The sequence below is a fragment of the Phaseolus vulgaris genome, chromosome 9 (genome assembly GCF_051622355.1).
Source record: "Phaseolus vulgaris cultivar YP4 chromosome 9, ASM5162235v1, whole genome shotgun sequence".
Lineage (NCBI taxonomy): Eukaryota > Viridiplantae > Streptophyta > Magnoliopsida > Fabales > Fabaceae > Phaseolus > Phaseolus vulgaris.
In genome coordinates, this window is record NC_143506.1 from 22,513,420 (window position 1) to 22,533,275 (window position 19,856).

The window sequence follows — 19,856 nt, forward strand, 5'->3', positions numbered from 1 at the left end:
GAGGTTTATTAGAGCTATTATGTAATCTATTATTGAACTGCTCTTATAACTCACAAATATTCAATTTATACACAAAATATTCATGCCTCTTTATCCGAGAATGTATTGAATTAAATTTAAAAATTGACCTTATATAACTATTTGAGAATGCTTTACTATGGTTTAAACTAATTTGGAATTAATTAGTTGAGATTCCATCCAATTATTAATGCATCAAAATTTCTGAAGCCATGGAAAAATTCAAATTTATCCAATAATTAATGAATATTCTTTTTAAATTTATGTGCCAACATTTCTTGTTAGAGAACAGTTGGCATTGTGATGCTGCTAATCATTGTCAAAATGATGTTTGATGTATTGAAACAACATTTGTGTTCCGCCATAGTACTTACTAAAATGAGTTGAGTCCTAAATAATGAAAGTTTATCCAAATTGTATGTTTAAAAGCAACAAAATAACCTTTTTTCTGCCAAAAACAAATGATAATTTATTGTTGTCGGCAGAAATTGTAAACCCAATTATGTTTATAAGTTTATTAGCATTTTGAGTAAGATTCCAAAGTCCAAACTAAACTGAAAAAAAAACCTCGTACCTAATTATATGTTCTTTCCCCCCAACATATGTGGTTGTTGGCACATGAGCCATGAATCTTCTATATTGAATTCATTTTAAATTTTATTCATGCAATTTAATCTTTCTACTTTTGTTTAATGCCTGCTTATTTTCAGAACCAAACATTTTAAGTAAAATCAATTAATAATACGGACGATGTGAATTAATTAATTGGTATAAAATTGTTTCACCTTGACTAGTGATATCTAATTCAATTATTGAGCAATCATGACCAAATGGAAAGAGGCTTACCTGGGACAGGTTTGAGTTTGAATTGGGAAAGAAATATATAAAAAATTGAGAGAGTGAATTTTGAGTTTTTTTTTAAGAGAGAAAATGTGAATAAAGTGAGATTTTTGAATTTATATATGTTAGATTGGATTTAAAAAGAAAAATTTATTAAAATTTGTAAATGATGTGATAATTTTGAGAGACTTTTTAGTTTTTGGTATAATTAGTTTTTTCGACTCTATATTTAGAGTTAATAGTCAATTTTAAAAGGTGTAGAAGGTAAGTTTACAATTCACTATTATCTTTACAACATATTTAAATAATGAAATATGAGTTATTTTTTTTTATAGATTTTAGTTAATTTGAAGCAGAATTTTTTTTATTAAAGTTTGGGATGCGATAAATGTAATTAAATTTTTATTTTTTTCAATGTTAAAAGTGTAAGATTATAAATTTACACTTATCTTTAAAAATATTTAAAAAATTAAATATGTTATTATAAAACTTAATAAATAAATTTTTTCAAAATAAATAAATTATAAAATACCAAAAACTTAAATTAATAAAACTTAATTAATTTATTATTTAATTGTTTATTTTATTATAATAAAATTATAAATATAATTATATTATATTAAAATATAATATACTATATTGTATTATATTAAAATATGATCGATTAAATTAAAAAACTTATTTTCGAAATGGGTTTTTATTTTGAAATTATAATACTTTATTTTCTAATTTTATATTAACAGAGTATTTTTTTTTGTTTTCTCACTTCAAAACAAAAAGCTCTTAAATATTTTTTATATTAAAATGAGCAGATTAAATTTAAATTTATGGATTGTTATATTTCAAAATAAATTATTTTTTGTTAAAAAAGACATAAAAGGAGAAAGGAAAAGTAATGGAGCTTTATTGTTGTATGTGAGTTTGCATATATAAACTTAAATGTCAATTTTTTTTCTTTGGTGACGTTTTGCCTTTCTTTCCTCTAAATACAAGGACAAATCATTAAATTTTATGTGATTTCTCTAATCACCCCTCTTTCCTCACTCTAATTACGCTCTTCTGTCTTCATTCTTCTTCAACGGTACACACCTTAAACCAAAAACTATTTAGTATGCATAACAATAAAAATTCATCATTGACATGATTCAAAATTGGTCAACTTTAAAATTTATGGTGTAACATTAACCTTCAATATCATTTCTCATTGTATTTTTTCCCTACTATCTTTATTGCTTTTAGAATTCTCTAAAATGTTTGTTCTGTGTTAAAGTATTATTTATTGTTTATTCATTATTATATTTTGTTTGTGTTATAATATTTCTTTTTATCCTGAAAAACTTACTATGTGGTTGTGTTGTAATAATATATACTAATATGAAAAATAAAGTATCTTTTTATTAAAATGTAACACAATTGCATAATTTTTAAGAGTTAAAATCCATCAAAAGTCTTCACTACATAAAAAAAAACACTTTATGAACATTTGCATAAAGGAATACTAGATTTTCATAATTTCAATTTTTGGACATCTATGTCTTAAACTAGGTTTTTAATCCGTGCAACGGAAAAGAAATACAACATATAATTATTTATAAAATATTATTAATATATTAATAAATAAATAAATAATTGTAATTTATATTGGTATAATTTGGAATTTTTTTTTCCACTAAATATGAATGAATTGTCTTATAGTGTAAAAATTTTGGCTTTTATGTTAAAATCTTATGTTTGTGTTTCCTTCAAATGTTTTTGCTATTAATTTGTGTTAGGGTAGACCAAAAAATTTGAATCCCTTTTGTATAAGAGTTGTTTTTTTAATCATGAAATTTTTTGGCATATTATTTTTGTGACATGATCTGGTGCATTTATTTAAAATTCTTATATAGTATGATAACTATCATTCACAAAAATCGTAAGGCTTAATGCAAATTTCTTTGTGTAATTGTATTTGAGGTACATGGTTGATGACATATTTAATGGATTAAACTTGTTTAAAAGATCAATAAAGTTTTGTGGTAGTTGGACAATGTATTCATCATACTATCACAAAACGAAGGATGTTTGAGCTCAAATCCAATGCTTTGCTTGAAATTTTATTTTATAACCTATTAATAAATCTTTCAACTAAAATACATTGGTTAAAGTCATGAACTGCATAACACATTTGACAGATACAAAGAACAGTACGAGAATGTAGACTGTTGTTAGGCATTGCATTGAGTTATTCACATTAATAATGAAATGTCGAATGAATTATACATGTTTAAAATATTGTATATCTAATCCATTCACATTATACGTACCCTAAGTAATATTCAAATCATTAAAAAAAACTGTATAAATACAACTTGAGTCAACTAACTCAATCGATGAGGCACTTTGCCAAATTAATAAATATGAACAGTCTTCAATCTTATAACAATGTCTTGGAACATTCTGGTTCACCTCTACAACTTTGCTATGACAGAACTTTCAACATTCACAATCTTTAGCCATTGAGGATCAAAAGATACAAACCTACAAAATAAGAATACAAACTATACAATGCAATACATAACATGTCATACATAAGAGTAATCATCATATCCTTAAAACATCAAATAGTTCAAACATTGTTTTGCATAATAGTTCAAATCTACTACAATATTACATAAGTAAAAAAATTACTCTCATATCCTCAAAACATCAAATGTCACACATAAACTTTAAATAACATTTCACTTCTCAATTTTAACAGTTCTTTTGAATGTCTTTAGTGACAAATTGTCCTCTGCTACTTCCACTAATGGTGGAGATTCTCTCTTAAGTGGAGTCACTGTAACATTGCCATTGCTCAAATCCACAGTTTGAGATTGAGACTCATTGCATTTACTCCCAAACTTTGTGAACAAATCTTTTTTCAATACACACACGTTCAAAACAAATGTTTTCAACTAATGCTATTGTCTATAAGAATTTATTTATTCCTTTGTGATGTTCTCACAGGAAGCATTAGTCAATGCCAACTTTCCTTTTCCATTTTTTCCATCTTGACCATATATTTCCTTATCAAACAAATGAGGATTTAAACAAATTCAGTACAAAACAAATATTTTATATTACAGACATAGTACAAGAAAACATAACTTACTAATGACATGTTTTTTTCACTGATGAAACGTTGAATGATGTCTTTATCCACACATTTTTTTTAGCTCTAAAGGTTTGCTCAAACTTGAAGCCTTTATCCGTTTTTGAATCAACCCTGAACAAAACCTTTTTCTCCAATATTTTTGCTAACTCTTTTGGTAGATTTTCGTTCTAAAATAAAAATGAAATTCAAATTAACCAATGCACAAGTTATATATAGAATTCACATCTAAAGGTGTACAACGATAATATTATCATGGCTTTCAAAAATTTTAGCACATGATTTACTCAGTATTGAGCTTGCTTCTCAGCCAAAATGCATGAAAGTTGTAGAATCAGTGTCATCGATCACACGAAGTTTCACTTTATACCTGTCATACAAATACAATATGTTCAAAGTACATCAGTATTGTATTGCAATCAATACTGGAGAATAAATCAATAACACATATTTCAAAGTGTGTATCTAAGGGTGACCTTCATTACGTGTTTGTTTCATTTTTCACAGAAAAACATTTTGGAGTTGGGGTAAACTGCCTTATTACAAATGCAAACAATATACCACTAATCATCATCGTCCACAACATGTTTTATAACTGCAAGAACTATGAATGTGTTGACTTGTTTCAATAAAATGTAAAAATCAATGAAAAAAAAAGACAAATCAAGAATTTAAAATATATAATGACGTTTACTTATCTGCAATCCTTCAACCCTGCTATGGTGTTCCTGGCGGTGGTCTGAAAGAACTCATCTTCAGGAGTTTGCTTTGAAGATTCAGACAATTGGCCAAGCCTCTGAGATGGAGAGTCCATTGTTTCTAACATCCTTTACCATTAAAACAAAATTAGAATCCATTCAAAACGTCTTTTTAGAAATATCAAATCATTGTTATTTCTAAAGTACTTATTTTTCAACAGTAAGTCTTCTTTAGTCAATACATTTATATTCCACTCTTATGTAATCAATACAGTTTTGAAAATAGATGTAAGAATTTTTTTAAATCTAGACTAATAATAGATAATAGAAATAAGATACTTTGATTCATTCAAAAGGATACCTATGAACAACTTGACTTTGGAAAATTGTATAGATATGACTACATTCTGTACTTTCCTGGCTGAGAGGAATGAATTTAACTTATCTACATAATTCCCAAAAAGGGTGCATTGAATCCTAAAATTACTCTCACAAAACAACTCGGTTACACCGTCAGTTTAAAAAATAATAAACAATGGTGGATTGAAGTTAGAACATTACCCATCACAATTTATGGAGATGACATTCATTTTGGTAATTTTTCCTTCCTTTGTCAACTCACGATTATGTTCCAACTCTAGTCAAAATTCCAATTATATCTACGTAAAACACTATTGAAGTTAAGAATAGTAAAATTGTATTGAAAAGGCACCAAAAAGTAGTATATAATTTAACTAACCCACTAAATAGTTGGTGTCAAAGTCAAGAGAGAAAAATAGTGAAAGAGGTGTGTAATGTGGTTTAGTTTGTGGTACCACTTCATTAGCCATTAAAGATACCTTTGCTCCATATTGAAACTTCATCTTATAAGGATGTTTGGTTGTTATGTAAGATCCTAAATTGGATGCAACAGTAAACGATTGTATGAAATACACACGACCTTTAGATATCTAAGTCTAGAATTTATATATAAGAGTCCTCCTCACGGATGCATGAATTTGTACTCCCTAAAAAAAATCCATAACCAAATCATGTTCAAAAGCAACACATAAAATATATGTATGTAAGAACTCAAAGTTTTATGAAAAATTTACTTGTTCATCCTGTAGCACCATCTCCAATGAAAACAAAATTTTTGTTTCATGAAATCTTGAGCACCATAGCCATAAAACTCTAACAACCACATTCTATGTCTCCTTTGTTGAATTCACGTCATTTAAGAAATTGATTGTTTGATCTAATTTCAATATAGACATAGTGTATTCCACGAAATAGAGAAAACAGTTTTAATGAGAGAACACAATGACAAAATAAAATTTCAAGACCAATGTATTCACAATGTTGAAGTTCATTTAAATAGTGTATGCATTACCTAGTTGTATAGTAGATCTTCAGAATGTACTTCTTCTGATGCTTTCCAGATTGAAAACTTTGCATGTGTCAGCCAAATTTTAACACCGTTAAGGTAACCCAAGGCACGACTTTTTTTATAGCACACATAAATTAATTGTATTGTCAGATTTCTCCCCTCCCCTCAATTGATAGCTACATCATGTTGCCTACAACAACTCTGCTATATAGAAAAGTAATTTTGCACATACTTTTTACAGTTTTGGGATGACTTCAACTTTATACACTATTGCAGAAAACATTGATCAATGTGCGCTGCTCTCATCAATCCTAAACCATATAATACAAATCTCATTCAAATAATTTTATAAATCCAGTCAAAATTAGTGTAGTTTTTATGATACTTTCCAGAATCCACTTTCTATTTGGCAACCCAATTTGAACAACATTTGTGAAAGGCCAAGGCAGGCCTTTTGCTCTACCACCCAGAACTTCATAGGATTGGTAGCTTTGGCAATTGGTTCACTTCATGCAACACATCAGGTAGCATTATATAGTTGTGCAAACAATGATCAATGTGCATTGCTCTCATAAAGCATAAATAATGTTATAAATGCAGTCAAAATTCAATTAATTTTTTCGATACTTTTCAAATTCCACTTTCCATTTGCCACCCCAATTTGAACAATGTTCGGGAAACATGCATCATACAACTATTTTTTTTATGCCTATGGGATTCAAGTGCAGCAAACATTGTTCGATGTTTACATCATTCAAACAATGTTCATTCTCTTGCTTTCACCATTTTTTTTTCACATAACTCGAACTCTACCTTTGCCTTCTCATGTACATCAATCTACATGTATTTCCAAGCCTTTTGTCAACCTTGTTGATTATCATTGTAGCTTCCTAACCCTTGTTAAGGTGTTTGTATCCTTTCAAATATATTCTCAACTTTCTCCTATTTATCGTCAGTACAATCTTTTTCTGTCTTCTGAAATTGAACTATCCATATACTAGGAAGGTACTTGATATAAATGTTGGCATGATGTCATGAAAAATTATTTAGATACACTGTAATGGAATTTGAGACACTGTGGATATTCCTCCCAACACTCATCCCTTTGATTGTAAAGAGTTTAAAAAGTTATCTTATGAGAGTATTGAGGCTCACTTATTATTTTGCTTAAGTATTAAACAGGTTTGCTCAAATATAATAAATTAGTTATTTTGAGATATTTTCTCCTGATCTTAATTTTTATTATGCTTGCCTTCACTTCCACCAACCATTGTACATTCACCAACTTAACGTGAGCAACACGTTTTTACATGGAACTCTTTCAAAAGACATGTCTATCACTATTCCTATTAATATCATTAATTCCAAACGTTTTATATGTCGCAAGCACTATACATCACTATATGGTCTGAAGTTGTTTACTCTATTGCTTTCTTATGATTGTCATCAAGCTCATATTAATACAACTTGTTCATTAAGACCATGAAATCCAAACTCACTACATTCATAGTTTATGTTAATATATTTACTGGTAATTCTGTTGAAGAAAATTTCAAACCATAAATACGTGTATGCATTAATTATTCGAATAAAAATATAATATCAATTAACGATTGTCATATTATAATTACAGTATACATATATAATAATAAAATAAAAATGAAAATGAAAATAAACTTATCTATAAGATAATTTTTTATAATAATAAAACAAAATAATATTATACTTGTAAACGTTATTTTATAATTTTTTTTTAATTTATGTATATTTTAATTTATTTTATGTAAAACCTTATTTAATTTTTTTGTTTATGAAGAAAATTTTTTAAACAAAGATTTAAGGGAATTGCTTCCTACACCCAATCAATTTTGACTCGCACCCCAACGAAAATTTTAAAATCCCATTCTGCCACTTTTTACACATTTGCTTACAGACTTCAATATCCGAAAGTCATTTTTATACATTTTGGATTTCGAAATCTGGAAGATCATTTTCATATTTCATTTAAGTTTCCGGATGGTCATATCCATACGTGAGTTATGACTTCCAGATTTTCATATTCGAAATGGTGTGCTGTAAATGGTGTTGAAGATTGAGATCCAGAACTCATTTATGTTTGCTTACGGATCTTGACATCCAGAAGGTTATTTATGCTGTCCAAATAAGCTTTCAGATGGTGAAATTCGGAAGTGACATATTAGTTCTGGAATTGTATATCCGAAACTTTGTAATTTGACTTACAAATATGAATATTTAAAGGGCAAAAATTTAAAATTATTAAAGACAAAATGGACATTTCATGTGAATATGTTGGGTGCAAATTATATGGTGCAGGCAGAATCAGCCAAGATTTAAATCTAAGTCAATTTTTAGATCCAGGAAAAAAAGAGACCAAGCAGCAGCAGGAATCCAAGGAGTGCTTCTTCCTGCACCTCCATCCCTTCTTCAGCCACCCCATAGTAAACATGATTTTACTATTATGCCCCTCAGTAAAATAATATTAAAAATGTAAAACTAAACCTAATTTTACCCACCCACTTTACTATCTCTTTGCTTCCTTTCACAGCAGCAGAAGGGTGCGGCGACACCCACCCCTCCCATTCACCTTCTTTTTCTTCCAGCAGCCATTCTCGCCTCCATTCTCGCCCAGCAGCTCCATCCTCGTCACCATTGACTTCCATTGTAACTCCAAGCATTGAGCCTCTTCATCCAAGGTTAGTTCTGGATTTTTTTTAAAGGAATTGTTTTAAAGCATGCACTGTTTTGTTCCGCATCACAGAGATCTCTAAAATCCGGTAGTGTGTAGTTAGGTTCCGTATTCAATAATCCGGTAGTGTTTTTCAATAGTCCCAAATCCGGTAGTCTTTTTTGAATAGTTATGGATTACATAGGTTTCAGATTAAATAATCCGGTAGTTTTTTTGAATAGTTCTGGATTGCATAGGTTTTCGGATTAAATAATCCGGTAGTGATTAATTAGTTATATAATCCGGTATGTATTTTTTAATTGTTGGTTCCGGATTAGATAATCCGGTATGTGTTTTTTAATTGTTGGTTTCGGATTAGATAATCCGGTAGTATTAATTTTAGGCTAATCCGGTAATGACTTTTTTTGGAGTTTCACTTATGCAATCTTGTTTAGTTTATTTTGTTTCCAGTTGAAATTTTTTTTTTTTAGATTATGTGCCATGATTCACCTATGACAGATATGGCTAAAACAAGAGGTGGTGGATCTCAAGGTCATGATCGAACAAGACCAACGGCATCCGTCCGTAGAAGAGATCGAGGTGTTGTGGAGGAAAGAATTGGAGATGTTAATATTGATAATGACAATCAACCAGAATTACATGATGATAGGCAAATGGACCAGGGAGAAGGGTTTCCTGGAGGACCTTCTGATATGTCTTTGCTGGTAAATTTTGCTGACCATGTTGCTGTTAAGCTTTGGGATGGTGAGGTAAGAACAAAAAAACCTTCAATTAAATTGTTTTTGTTAATTATTGTTTAAATTGATTTAATTATATTAAATATATACAAATTTTGTATTAGGATCGGGGAGAACTTAAATTGGTATCCCACGGTAGGAAATTCCGTAAATTTGGGATGCCTCATGCTGAGATTAAAGTTCTTGTACAAAATTCTGGATTATTTAGTCTGTGCAATATAAGCTATGAGGTGGGGGACAGAGGGTTGATTTAAGCCTTTGTTGAAAGGTGGCATGCTGAGACAAATTCCTTCCACCTTCCCATAGGTGAGATGACCATCACACTTGATGATGTGTCATCTCTTTTACACCTCCCCATTTTGGGTCAATTCCCTACGTATGTGCCCTTAGAGTACAACGGAGTTGCAACTATTTTAACTGAGTTATTAGGGGTGGAGGAGGCTCGTGGGAAGGCTGAGATGAGGCAGTGTCGAGGCGTCCACGTACGATTGAGTTGGCTTCGAGATATATATGCGGAATGTTGCGCTCAAGAGGCTTGGGAGTGTGCTGCTAGAGCTTACTTGTTGCATGTGGTTGGATGCATTATTTTTGCAGATAAAAGTGCCACATCTGTATCTGTTTCGTACTTGTTGTTATTCAACAATCTTCGTATGTGCGGTGGATACGCATGGGGAGCAGCAGCACTTACACATGTATATGAGCAGTTGAAGGATGCCTCCTACTTTAACACAAAGCAGTTAGGCAGTTATGTGACACTTGTTCAGGTATGAAACCATACAAATAATTAGCAATCACATGTTACATTCCATAATTTTTTGTATTAAATATTTTATAATTAATATAATGGAATTACGCAGGCATGGATTTATGAGCACTTCTCGGGCATGGGAAGAAGGGATATTAATCCCTCATATGACGAGGCACATCCGCGGGCAGCACGATACATTGTTGCCCATCAGATTTGTGCGGTTGGTGATGTGCGGGTGCAGTTGGATGGGCTCACACACGATGACGTCATCTGGACTCCATATGAGGACCACAGATTGAGCAGGTCATTTGAGACCATTTATTTATTCTCGGGTCACCTACGATTGGGCAACTTATTACAGAGACATATGCCCGAGCGTGTGTTGCGCCAATTTGGCTACGAGCAGAGCATTCCACCATCACCGATGTCGACTGAGAGTCCTGATGCACATGTCATTGATCAAAGGTGGTTGCAATTTGATCACTACTTGGTGACAGGTTTGACAGCTGCTTCTAGTCCATCTGCATGTGTTCCTGAGTACATGTCTTAGTTCAGGACGGTGTCATACCCATACATTCGCAGAGGTGAGCTTGGAGATCGACCCATTGTTGTACCGCATCGTCGCCTTCGTAGTCCAAATGCTGAGCAGGCAGGTCTCTCGTCTCAAGATGAGCGTGCACATTCGATAAGTTTTTTTTTATTGTTATGTGATTAAACAATATATTTGAGAAGTTTAATTTATTTTGAAGTTGGTGCAGGGTATATTTAGGCGCATTGTTAGTATTCTCCAACGCATGATAGATTGTCGTCAGGTCACTGAAGGCACTGACGCATATGAGAGTACAGAGGCAGCACTGCATTTAGCCCGAAGCGTGACAAATGACGGGGCGGTGTACACTAGACGATCACGTAATGTTTGTGGACGTCGTTGATATTTTGTTTTATTACATGATTGTAATAATAATAACTTTGTATGTGTACAATATGGTTGTAGTGTTTGCTATGTTGTAATAATAATAACTTTATGTTGTAGTGTTTGCTATTTTATTTTTATCTGACATAAACACGAATTCATTATGAATCGGAAATGAAGTAATAAATTATGAATCAAAAGTTAAGTAATAAATTATGAATAAGAACCCCACATTATAAATTATGTCTACATCAATCGTCTCCAAGGTTCACATATGTCGGATTAATACTAATTAATTGGGTAAAAGATTGCATCCTACCAACGTAATATGATGACCATAACCTTGCCTCTGGGTAACAATGTGTACACCATAAAATGTCAGCGGTAGGTATGGGACAATCATCAACCATTTTTACCTGCACAAAGTGTGAATCATATACATGACCAATACATAGTAATCGGTGTAGACCAACATCGGTAGGGGGTGCAGTACGTAATGGGAAAATAGTAATATTTTGTTTCAAAGACAAACAAACTAAGATAATATTGTATCTGCTTGCTATTAAGTATCCCATATCCGGTATTGTCATCCATTTGTCAACACTAGCCTGCAAAATACAATAATGAAATTAGATAGCATACAAGTTCAATTAATCAATGCACATGACTCTTATGAATATACACTTACCACTGACAACTCATCCACTAGTAGGGATCTCTTGATATGTTCTACCCGTTGATGACCACCTAATAATGTTGCATATTCTTCACGCCACTGAGATATTTCTTTGAATAAATCCATTCTGATAAGTGGCCATGACTCTTCACCCATCCCCAACAAGGAGGCAATAGCACGAAACCCACAATGTTCATCTGCTTTAACATCTATTACATCCAAAATATAAGGGTGACATTTCGGATGAAATTGATTAAGCATGGGAATTGCATTGGTGTTGGCCGTCACCTTAACCTTTCCCTTAGGAGTCTTCAAAGATGATGAGCTATCATTTACAATATGGATGCGATCTACATGCTCAAAATATGAAGGGATGCGTTTTGTAGACCTCTGAAATTTGTTTGTTTGACTCTTTTGGGATCCTTTTGTCTTGACTACATTAAGTGGTGCACATAATGTTGTCATGTCTGGGTAGGCAATTTCACGCAACTTGTTTTTAATTGTCACTTTGCCACACATGTCAACCTGTTTGAACCGGGATAGAATGACATCCCATTCTTGTTGAATTGACAACTCAGATGATGAATCACATTCAGATAAATCTGAAAAGCTTAGTCTCGTCCACATAACATGAACTTCACTAAGAGGAATGACACCCATAGCATATCTGGCTAATTGACAAGCACATGGTAATCCGTGAGTCCGTCTAAGTACACATCCACAACATTCACTATCAAACCCCACATCATTGACCCGATCAAACTCTTCAGCAATGAGAATCAAAGCATGTTTAGATACAAAGCCAACCAACATCTTGTACAACTGCACATTGAATGTGTGTCCTATCACATGTAGACTCATTTCAAAGGATGCCTTGATTTCATTATGTTGAAGTATAATAACATGCTTGATAACATCCCAACATGAGCACAAGTCTCCCATGCAATTTTGTAATATTCGTTTCAAAGACCAATGAGCTGATTCAACCCTGTATAAGTATAAAACATAAAACAATTAGACGTTATAATGAATTAAACAAAGTAAAGGCATTGATATACCTGTTTGATGTTGTATTTCCCAAATGCATTAATGAATCTGTCCAACACTTTACAATTTTTTTTTGTGCGGAATAATCCATGTGTTCTTCACATATTCAACAAGTAATGGTCACGATGAACAAATAGTTTCAAAACTTTTAACAAACTCATCAAATTGAGCAATATCTGTACAATCAATGATAGTCCTCCATGAATCCATCACAACTTCCCAAGCCTCGACAGAACCAACCAACATTTTACACTTTGCTTTAACATTCTTATTGATATGAAACCGACAAAGAAGGTTTCTTGCTTTAGGAAACACAATATTGATGGCATTCATCAAAGCAAGATCTCTATCACAAACAATGACTTCAGGCCCCACATGCGATGTCAAAAGTGACCATCTAAATTTTTGTAGTGCCCATATGAAGTTCTTTTCCTTCTCGCTAGATAAGAATGCAAAACCAGCAGAAAAGGACAAACCTGTACAAGTCACACCAACAATCTCAAGCAAAGACAGTCGATACTTGTTTGTTTTGTAAGTCGTATCCATCAAGAATACAATGTTAAATGCATTCAAAAGTTTCACAGCATCAGGATGAGTCCAAAAAATATCACTAACAATATTGGAAGACTCATGACACGTACTCCAGTGAAGATAGTTGTCACGGTCTAACAACATCATTAATTGTTGTAATTCAGTTCGTGGTCCTCTAACTGATCTCTTGTATGAGTATCTTGCATTGTATACTTGCTTTATTGTTGTCATATTATCCTCATTATTCTCCTTCAAAGTACGTAGTATGCTACTCGGTTTAACCATGCTTTTAGTCATATCAACAAGCATGGAATGTTCATTCGCTTTTAATCTGCCCGCATATGGATGACCAACTAATGTATCATACAAATCATGATTATGAGTACCACATATTACCTTAAGTACCCAACCTTGACCCTTTCCAATAGGTTTACCTCGCAATTTAAAGGGACATTGACATTTTCGAGTACCAGTTACAGTAACCTCCAAACCATCCTTATACTTTCTGTAACTACCCCCCCTTTCACAACCTAACAAGACATATGTTTTTCTCCCTTGCTTCCCATTTGCTATGTCAGACCTAATAATGACAATAACAAAACCAAGTCTATAAGCAACCCTACGGACCCATTCAAGTAAGTCTTCTCGCGAAGGAAAAACCTACACAAAGTTATTCCAACAATATTACAAAAACACTTCTTCAAATTATAAAGCAATAAACATAAATAGAATGAAATTTTATTCACCTCATCTGTTGTAAAATGAGTACCATAATCCTCTTCAACTAATTCATGTTGATGCACAAAATTCATTAATTCTTCCATATATATCATTTCTACTTCATCCGATCTTTTTGTAATCAATCCAACCTCCATGTCCATACTTACACCTTCATTCATAAAACATAAATTTCTATTTTATTCTAATTTTCATAAATTCAAACAAGTATGCAAAATAAAAACAACATTCAATTACCCTTCCGGATAGTGTAATCCATTAGTAAAATAGTACCTTCCAGATTAGATAATCCGTAATGCATTTCACAACTTCAAAGTGACTTCCGGATTGTTTAATCCATAAGTCAAATTAAAACAGCAAATTGCATTTCGGATTACATAATCCGTAAGTCATATTTAAAGTTCTAAAATGACTTCCGGATTACGTAATCCATAGTTCATTTTAATGTACCAGATTACACAATCTGGAAAAGTGAATATCTTTGTTTCGGATCCGGTTTACCCCAGCTTTAACTAATCCGGAACACTTTAATGTTGTCTTACGGATTGTGAAAACATTCCGGATTATAGGGGTGGATTCATTGCATGGATTATACAATCCGGTGATCTAGCGGATTAACCCAATCCGGAGAAATGTGTTTAAAGCACGAAGACTTACCTACGAACGGACGAGCGCGAAGACCACCCACCACAGCAACAACACCACCTCCACGGTTACCACCACAAGCACCACTATCACCACCGGCAAGCAACAAGCACCAAACACCAAGACCAAACACCTTCGTTCTTCATTTTCACTATGAGTAGAAAGTAAAACAAATTTTCTATTTTTATCTTTTTTTACTGAAGGGCAAATTTGGAATTTTAAAAGTATATGGGGGTGGCTGAAGAAGGGATGGAGGTGCAGGAAGAAGCACTCGAATCCAAGCCATAAAGCCAAATATTTTAGCCCAGTCATATATTTATTTTATATAAAGGCCATAGTAATTGGGTTTTAGTGATGATCCATTACAGTATAGGCCCATTATGAGTGTGAAAAAACGAAGACCAGAAAACAATGAAAGGATGACGAAGAAGAGGATGACATCGATGATGATGGAGAATTGAGGTTGAGGTGAATGTTGGAGCAAGAGTATAACAGCAATGGCATTGAGACTAAGGCCGAAAGTGTCTTCTATTGGGTCACCTTTTCCGCAGTTAGGTTCTTCTGCAACTGCCTGCTCATTCTCACAAGCATGCTCTGTTCCAAAACTGGGTTTTCATCACCTTCGCTTTCAACGCGAAAGAAATCCATCCCCAACAACATTCTTTGTTCGGGCTTCTAGAACCGACTCCAAAGGTGTTACCTTGGGCTTCAGGGCCCCGCAATTCGAGGTTTTAACCTTCCCCACTCCACCTTCTTTTGTTTTTTCTGTTCTTTGAAACATGGAATGGAGTAATTATTACATGCTTTACTTTTAATTTTTTTTTTGATGGATTGAAAATGTATTAGCTTCCGGAGCCCCTTACTGGGAAGGTTTGGACATTAGAAGATTTTGAAGTATATCCAGCTCTACTGGTAGGATGCCACTTACTCTTCATTCTTTCTGCCTTTTGTCAGCTTTGTTTGATTTGCTCACTTCACTGATTGTTCATTTTTCTTATGTTATGTTTGGAGTTTTTAATATGTAACTGAGAAGAGTTTATTTAACTCTCCAAGTGTTAGCATTTTCATGCAAGTTTTATATTAATGTAGTAATTCATTAAAGTAGATATTGCAGAATAATACCAGCAAGTGAGTAATTTCCCTTTTGCTTATGGGATGGTTATGTCTTCGTTCGTACAAGCCACCAAAAATTGAGGGAAAACATTTTTGTGGCTAAAGTTTTATGAACTTTCTGTTGTTCTTCCTTATAAATTACAATGCTTAAAGTAAGACCTTTCTGTAGTTGCTAATTTGGTGACATTTCGATAATCTCTAGTTCTAATTTAGTGGCAATGGGCAAAGTAAGACCCTGCTCACCTTCCTATTTTTTGTGGTCATGCAGGTTATGTTTCTATGCAACCACTGTCCATTCGTTAAGCACCTGAAAAAAGACATTGTAAAGCTTACAAGATTCTTTATGGAGGTAGTCAAATCAATTACCGGGAAGAAACATATTACTTTGTTCAGTGGCAGGTTGGACTTGCCCAAGTAAAATATGTTATAAGAATATTCTTTCCTCATTGTACAGAAAGGACTTGCTGTTATTGCTATATCTTCGAATTCCGTAGCCACACACCCCCAGGTTCTAGTACCTTCATATCCTGGAATAAAGCTACATTGAAAGTATTGAATGATTTGTGCAACTTAGAATTGTGCCTCACAGGATGGTCCAGAATTCATGGCAGAAGATGCTAAACTCTTTAAATATCCTTTCCCATACCTATATGATGAGGTATTTTCTTATATCCTTTAGTAACATTATCTGAGTTGGACTCCTTTTAACCAACGGTTAATGACATAATCTTTTTCCTTAGGGGTGAATATCATGTTGATACTGGGATGATGAACCTAAATAACCTACTGCTTAAAATAAATGTTATCCAAACTCTGCCATTAAAACCTAAAACCATAAGACCATCTGAAAAAACAAGGAGGTCAATCTGATTGTTTATCCTTATTAGAACATATGTTCATATAGAAGTGTTATAAACAACCTTGAGGGAGGGGGTTATACTATTGACTCCTTAGGTGGCGGCCAAGTTTTTGTTTTCATTGAATATTTTAATTCACAATGTGAATACCAGAACCAGATATTGAATGACAATACTTTATTGTTATTATTATTATTATTATTATTATTACCCATATGTTCAATTCAGAATGTTTTAGAAGTTATGCATTTTCCAGATCACTATAACATTTTTATACTAAAACTGGAAGTTCTTTTGTGATAGCAATGACTCAAATTGAATGGAAGCTTTGTCTGTAATTTGGTTAAACACTGATATTTGATAGATTTTTTTATGCAGTCGCAGGATGTTGCGCAGGATTTTGGAGCTGTTTGTACTCCAGAATTTTTCCTTTTCAAAAAGGTAATTACAATTACAACCATCATTATTCATTGTACTGTACATTGATCAGCATGATTTTGATTAGGGGTTAAATTAAACCCTCAAGTGTCATTGTATATATCATATTTCTATTAATTAATAACAGGCTGGTCGAAGGCCATTTGAGCTGGTTTATCATGGCCAATTTGATGATTCACGGCCAAGTAATAATATACCAGTCACTGGAAGGTTGGTTTCTTATATTGAATTAGCATTTGACAATCATTCAACATTTTTTTATTTCTTGGCAGTAGTAACCATTTAAATTTCTATATAAAGAGACTTGAGCTTGGCAATAGATCGTGTTCTTAGTGGCCAACCGCTACCATCAGTGCAAAAACCGAGGTACTTTCTACATATTCTTGTCCTTTAAATTGTTTGAGGGTCTTTCAAGCTTATGACTATGCTACATTTATGTCGTTTTTCTACTTGTATGAAGTGTTGGATGCAGCATAAAGTGGCACCCAGGGAAGAAATTTTGATCAATAAACTGTAATTATCTTGTTCAAAACATACTGTTCGGTGAGTTAAAGTTTCTTTTTCAGGCTTTGCTATGTTTTATGTAATGTCACTAACCATATTACAATCTTACACCTGCTTATTATTTTCTCAGTGTTCCTCTTCACCTAGAATTTCAATGAAACACCATTCGGTCAAACGAGGTTCGGGTGTCATTGTTCTTTGTATCTTAGGTTGTAATTGTAATAATGTCATGAACTTTGTTTTGCAATCCTCCTGGAAATACTATCATATTTTCTTTTGTTATAAGTTATTTATGATATTTTGTAAGAGTAAATGCCCATGTACTATCTATCCATTATATATCACTGTTGATATAATTTGTAAGATAAAATATGAATTTTAAAAGTTGAGTCATTTTTAATCAATTGGCTTTATACAAATTTTGACAGTAATAATATATGAAAATAAAACTCTAAAAGTATACATATAAAATAAAATCATTAATTTTCTCATCTTTTTTGGATGCATAATTGAGAAATGATGATGGGGTGTCCGTGTGATTTGTCTCATAATTGATACTTTCCAGTTTCCAAGTTCCTCAGTTGCTGAAGATCATCATAACATGTAAATTGCCTAACCATTTTCACGTGATGAAACAGGGAAACGAAGTAACTTTAAAGTACCAAGTCATGGACCCCAAAAAAGTACCAAGATATTCTGCTCCTTCTGTTTTTTTCTACAATTATTTACTTGTATTATCATCCTCCACTAACCTTGCTTCCACCTTTTTATTCAACAACCCTTGTCTATTTGTCTCCTTTACCTCAAAAACTTTACTTACAATTTATATCTCTGCTGTTATTAGTTTAGCACAACAAAAAATTTATGATGAAAATGAGTGAATTATAATTCACGAAAACAATATGATTGATTATTAAAAGAATTATAGAGATATTTAACTTTTCCAAGTTTTTTTAAATAAAGTTAGAAATTCCGTTCAACTATGTCTATTTTTTCAGTTAGTTGGTATGTTGATATTTTTTTCCCGCTTTATCATTTTAATTAAAACCGTAATAAAATAAAATCAGCGAAGTTATTATTTTTGTTTTTGAAAATATAGGCACCAACACTTAGTATTCAAAACAAATTTCTATAGGTAGGTTTGTTCTTGTGGCTTATTGTTGTTGGTACAATATTTTTTTGTTATTATTTGTTGGTAACTTTTTATTGAATGAAGCTTTTTATCTCTTTCTCCTTGAATCAGTAAAAAAAATCTTTTTTTTCTTATTAAGTTCTGATTTTTTTATAAGAGAAGAATTTTCGCAATATACGGGATATTGAACAACGATTTTTAAAATGTATTTAAGGGACTTGTCGATCTCCTAGATACGATCTTTTTTCAAAATTGATAATTAAAGATCACACTTTAGGTGCTTGAGAAATCAACTTCTTCAAAATGGATGACTAAAAATCATCATTTGAACTATAAAGGCTTAAGAGAGATTATTAGAGTTCATTATTCCAATGAGACTCTTTTATTCTAACTATTTATATCCCATCTCTTATGTAAAACTCCATCATTGTTACTCATGATTTGAGTTAAGTGGTTAATGCACATTTGTAATAGCTTAAAAAAAAAGTTTAAACAATTGTTCTGCAACTTTCTTTTTCTTCTTCAAAATTAGATTTAGTAGTTATCGATGATGCTTATTTTTCTAAATGTGTTCTTTTAAGATTACATATGTAGAGTAAGACAAATGTACTTTATCTTGGTTATGATGTTTACAATAGATTACATTTAACATTATCAATTACTACAGGAACTTACTTATTTTAAGGAAGTGCTAGTGTTTGTATTTTTTAACGACGAAAATCCTTACTTCCGTAATTTTATCTTCTTACATTTTTAATTTAAATGATAATGCTTGTTAAACTGAAAAAAAAGAGTCAAATAGAGACTTAAAGGGAGAGATAGACATAATTTAATAGAAGTATTAACGGAAGTAAATTACTATCAAAAGAAAACTTTAGAAAAATAAATATCACTAAAAGATTTCAAAAACCAATAAAATAATACTTATATCTTTTAGGAATGGGAATGATAATTCAGTTCGGAGAAAATGTATTATTTTCAACTGTGACTGAATAGCTTTTTTTAAGGTCAC

At 32.1% G+C, this 19,856-nt stretch overlaps 2 protein-coding genes across 3 annotated transcripts; one reads left to right on the forward strand and one right to left on the reverse strand.

Moving 5' to 3' along the window:
- Positions 1 to 11,414: 11,414 nt before the first annotated feature.
- LOC137822297 (uncharacterized) lies at positions 11,415 to 14,298 on the reverse strand. Its single transcript, XM_090295670.1, has 4 exons — positions 14,164 to 14,298; positions 13,044 to 14,077; positions 11,852 to 12,827; positions 11,415 to 11,771 (listed from the first exon to the last, which is right to left on the reverse strand). Exons 1-4 carry the CDS (start codon positions 14,296 to 14,298, stop codon positions 11,415 to 11,417), a joined length of 2,502 nt encoding a protein of 833 aa, XP_090151796.1.
- An 855-nt stretch (positions 14,299 to 15,153) lies between these two features.
- On the forward strand, positions 15,154 to 18,538 carry LOC137821450 (Thioredoxin superfamily protein). Of its 2 annotated transcripts, XR_011082801.2 has the most exons (11): positions 15,209 to 15,528; positions 15,647 to 15,712; positions 16,182 to 16,262; positions 16,368 to 16,421; positions 16,503 to 16,571; positions 17,149 to 17,211; positions 17,336 to 17,418; positions 17,509 to 17,574; positions 17,669 to 17,751; positions 17,843 to 17,891; positions 18,351 to 18,538. XR_011082801.2 is itself a non-coding variant. In XM_068626046.1 (10 exons), the coding sequence occupies exons 1-9, from the start codon at positions 15,298 to 15,300 to the stop codon at positions 17,709 to 17,711; spliced, it is 756 nt and encodes a 251-aa protein (XP_068482147.1). In that variant the 5' UTR covers positions 15,154 to 15,297; the 3' UTR covers positions 17,712 to 17,751; positions 17,843 to 18,025. The 2 variants fall into 2 exon arrangements, 1 of the variants encoding a protein (XP_068482147.1); XM_068626046.1 differs by lacking the exon at positions 18,351 to 18,538 and having other exon boundaries at positions 15,154 to 15,528; positions 17,843 to 18,025.
- Positions 18,539 to 19,856: the final 1,318 nt, after the last annotated feature.

What these genes read in the sequence shown, in the direction of transcription:
- LOC137822297 (XM_090295670.1), bottom strand. Translation starts at nt 14,298, where the DNA reads ATGGACATGGAGGTTGGATTGATTACAAAAAGATCGGATGAAGTAGAA. An exon ending in GATATTGCTCAATTTGATGA is followed by an intron (nt 12,828 to 13,043) that starts GTTTGTTAAAAG and finishes ATACTTATACAG; the next exon opens with GGTTGAATCAGCTCATTGGT. An exon ending in TAGTGGATGAGTTGTCAGTG is followed by an intron (nt 11,772 to 11,851) that starts GTAAGTGTATAT and finishes TGTATTTTGCAG; the next exon opens with GCTAGTGTTGACAAATGGAT.
- LOC137821450 (XM_068626046.1), top strand. Translation starts at nt 15,298, where the DNA reads ATGGCATTGAGACTAAGGCCGAAAGTGTCTTCTATTGGGTCACCTTTT. An exon ending in AAGTATATCCAGCTCTACTG is followed by an intron (nt 15,713 to 16,181) that starts GTAGGATGCCAC and finishes GTGGTCATGCAG; the next exon opens with GTTATGTTTCTATGCAACCA. An exon ending in AATATACCAGTCACTGGAAG is followed by an intron (nt 17,419 to 17,508) that starts GTTGGTTTCTTA and finishes TTCTATATAAAG; the next exon opens with AGACTTGAGCTTGGCAATAG.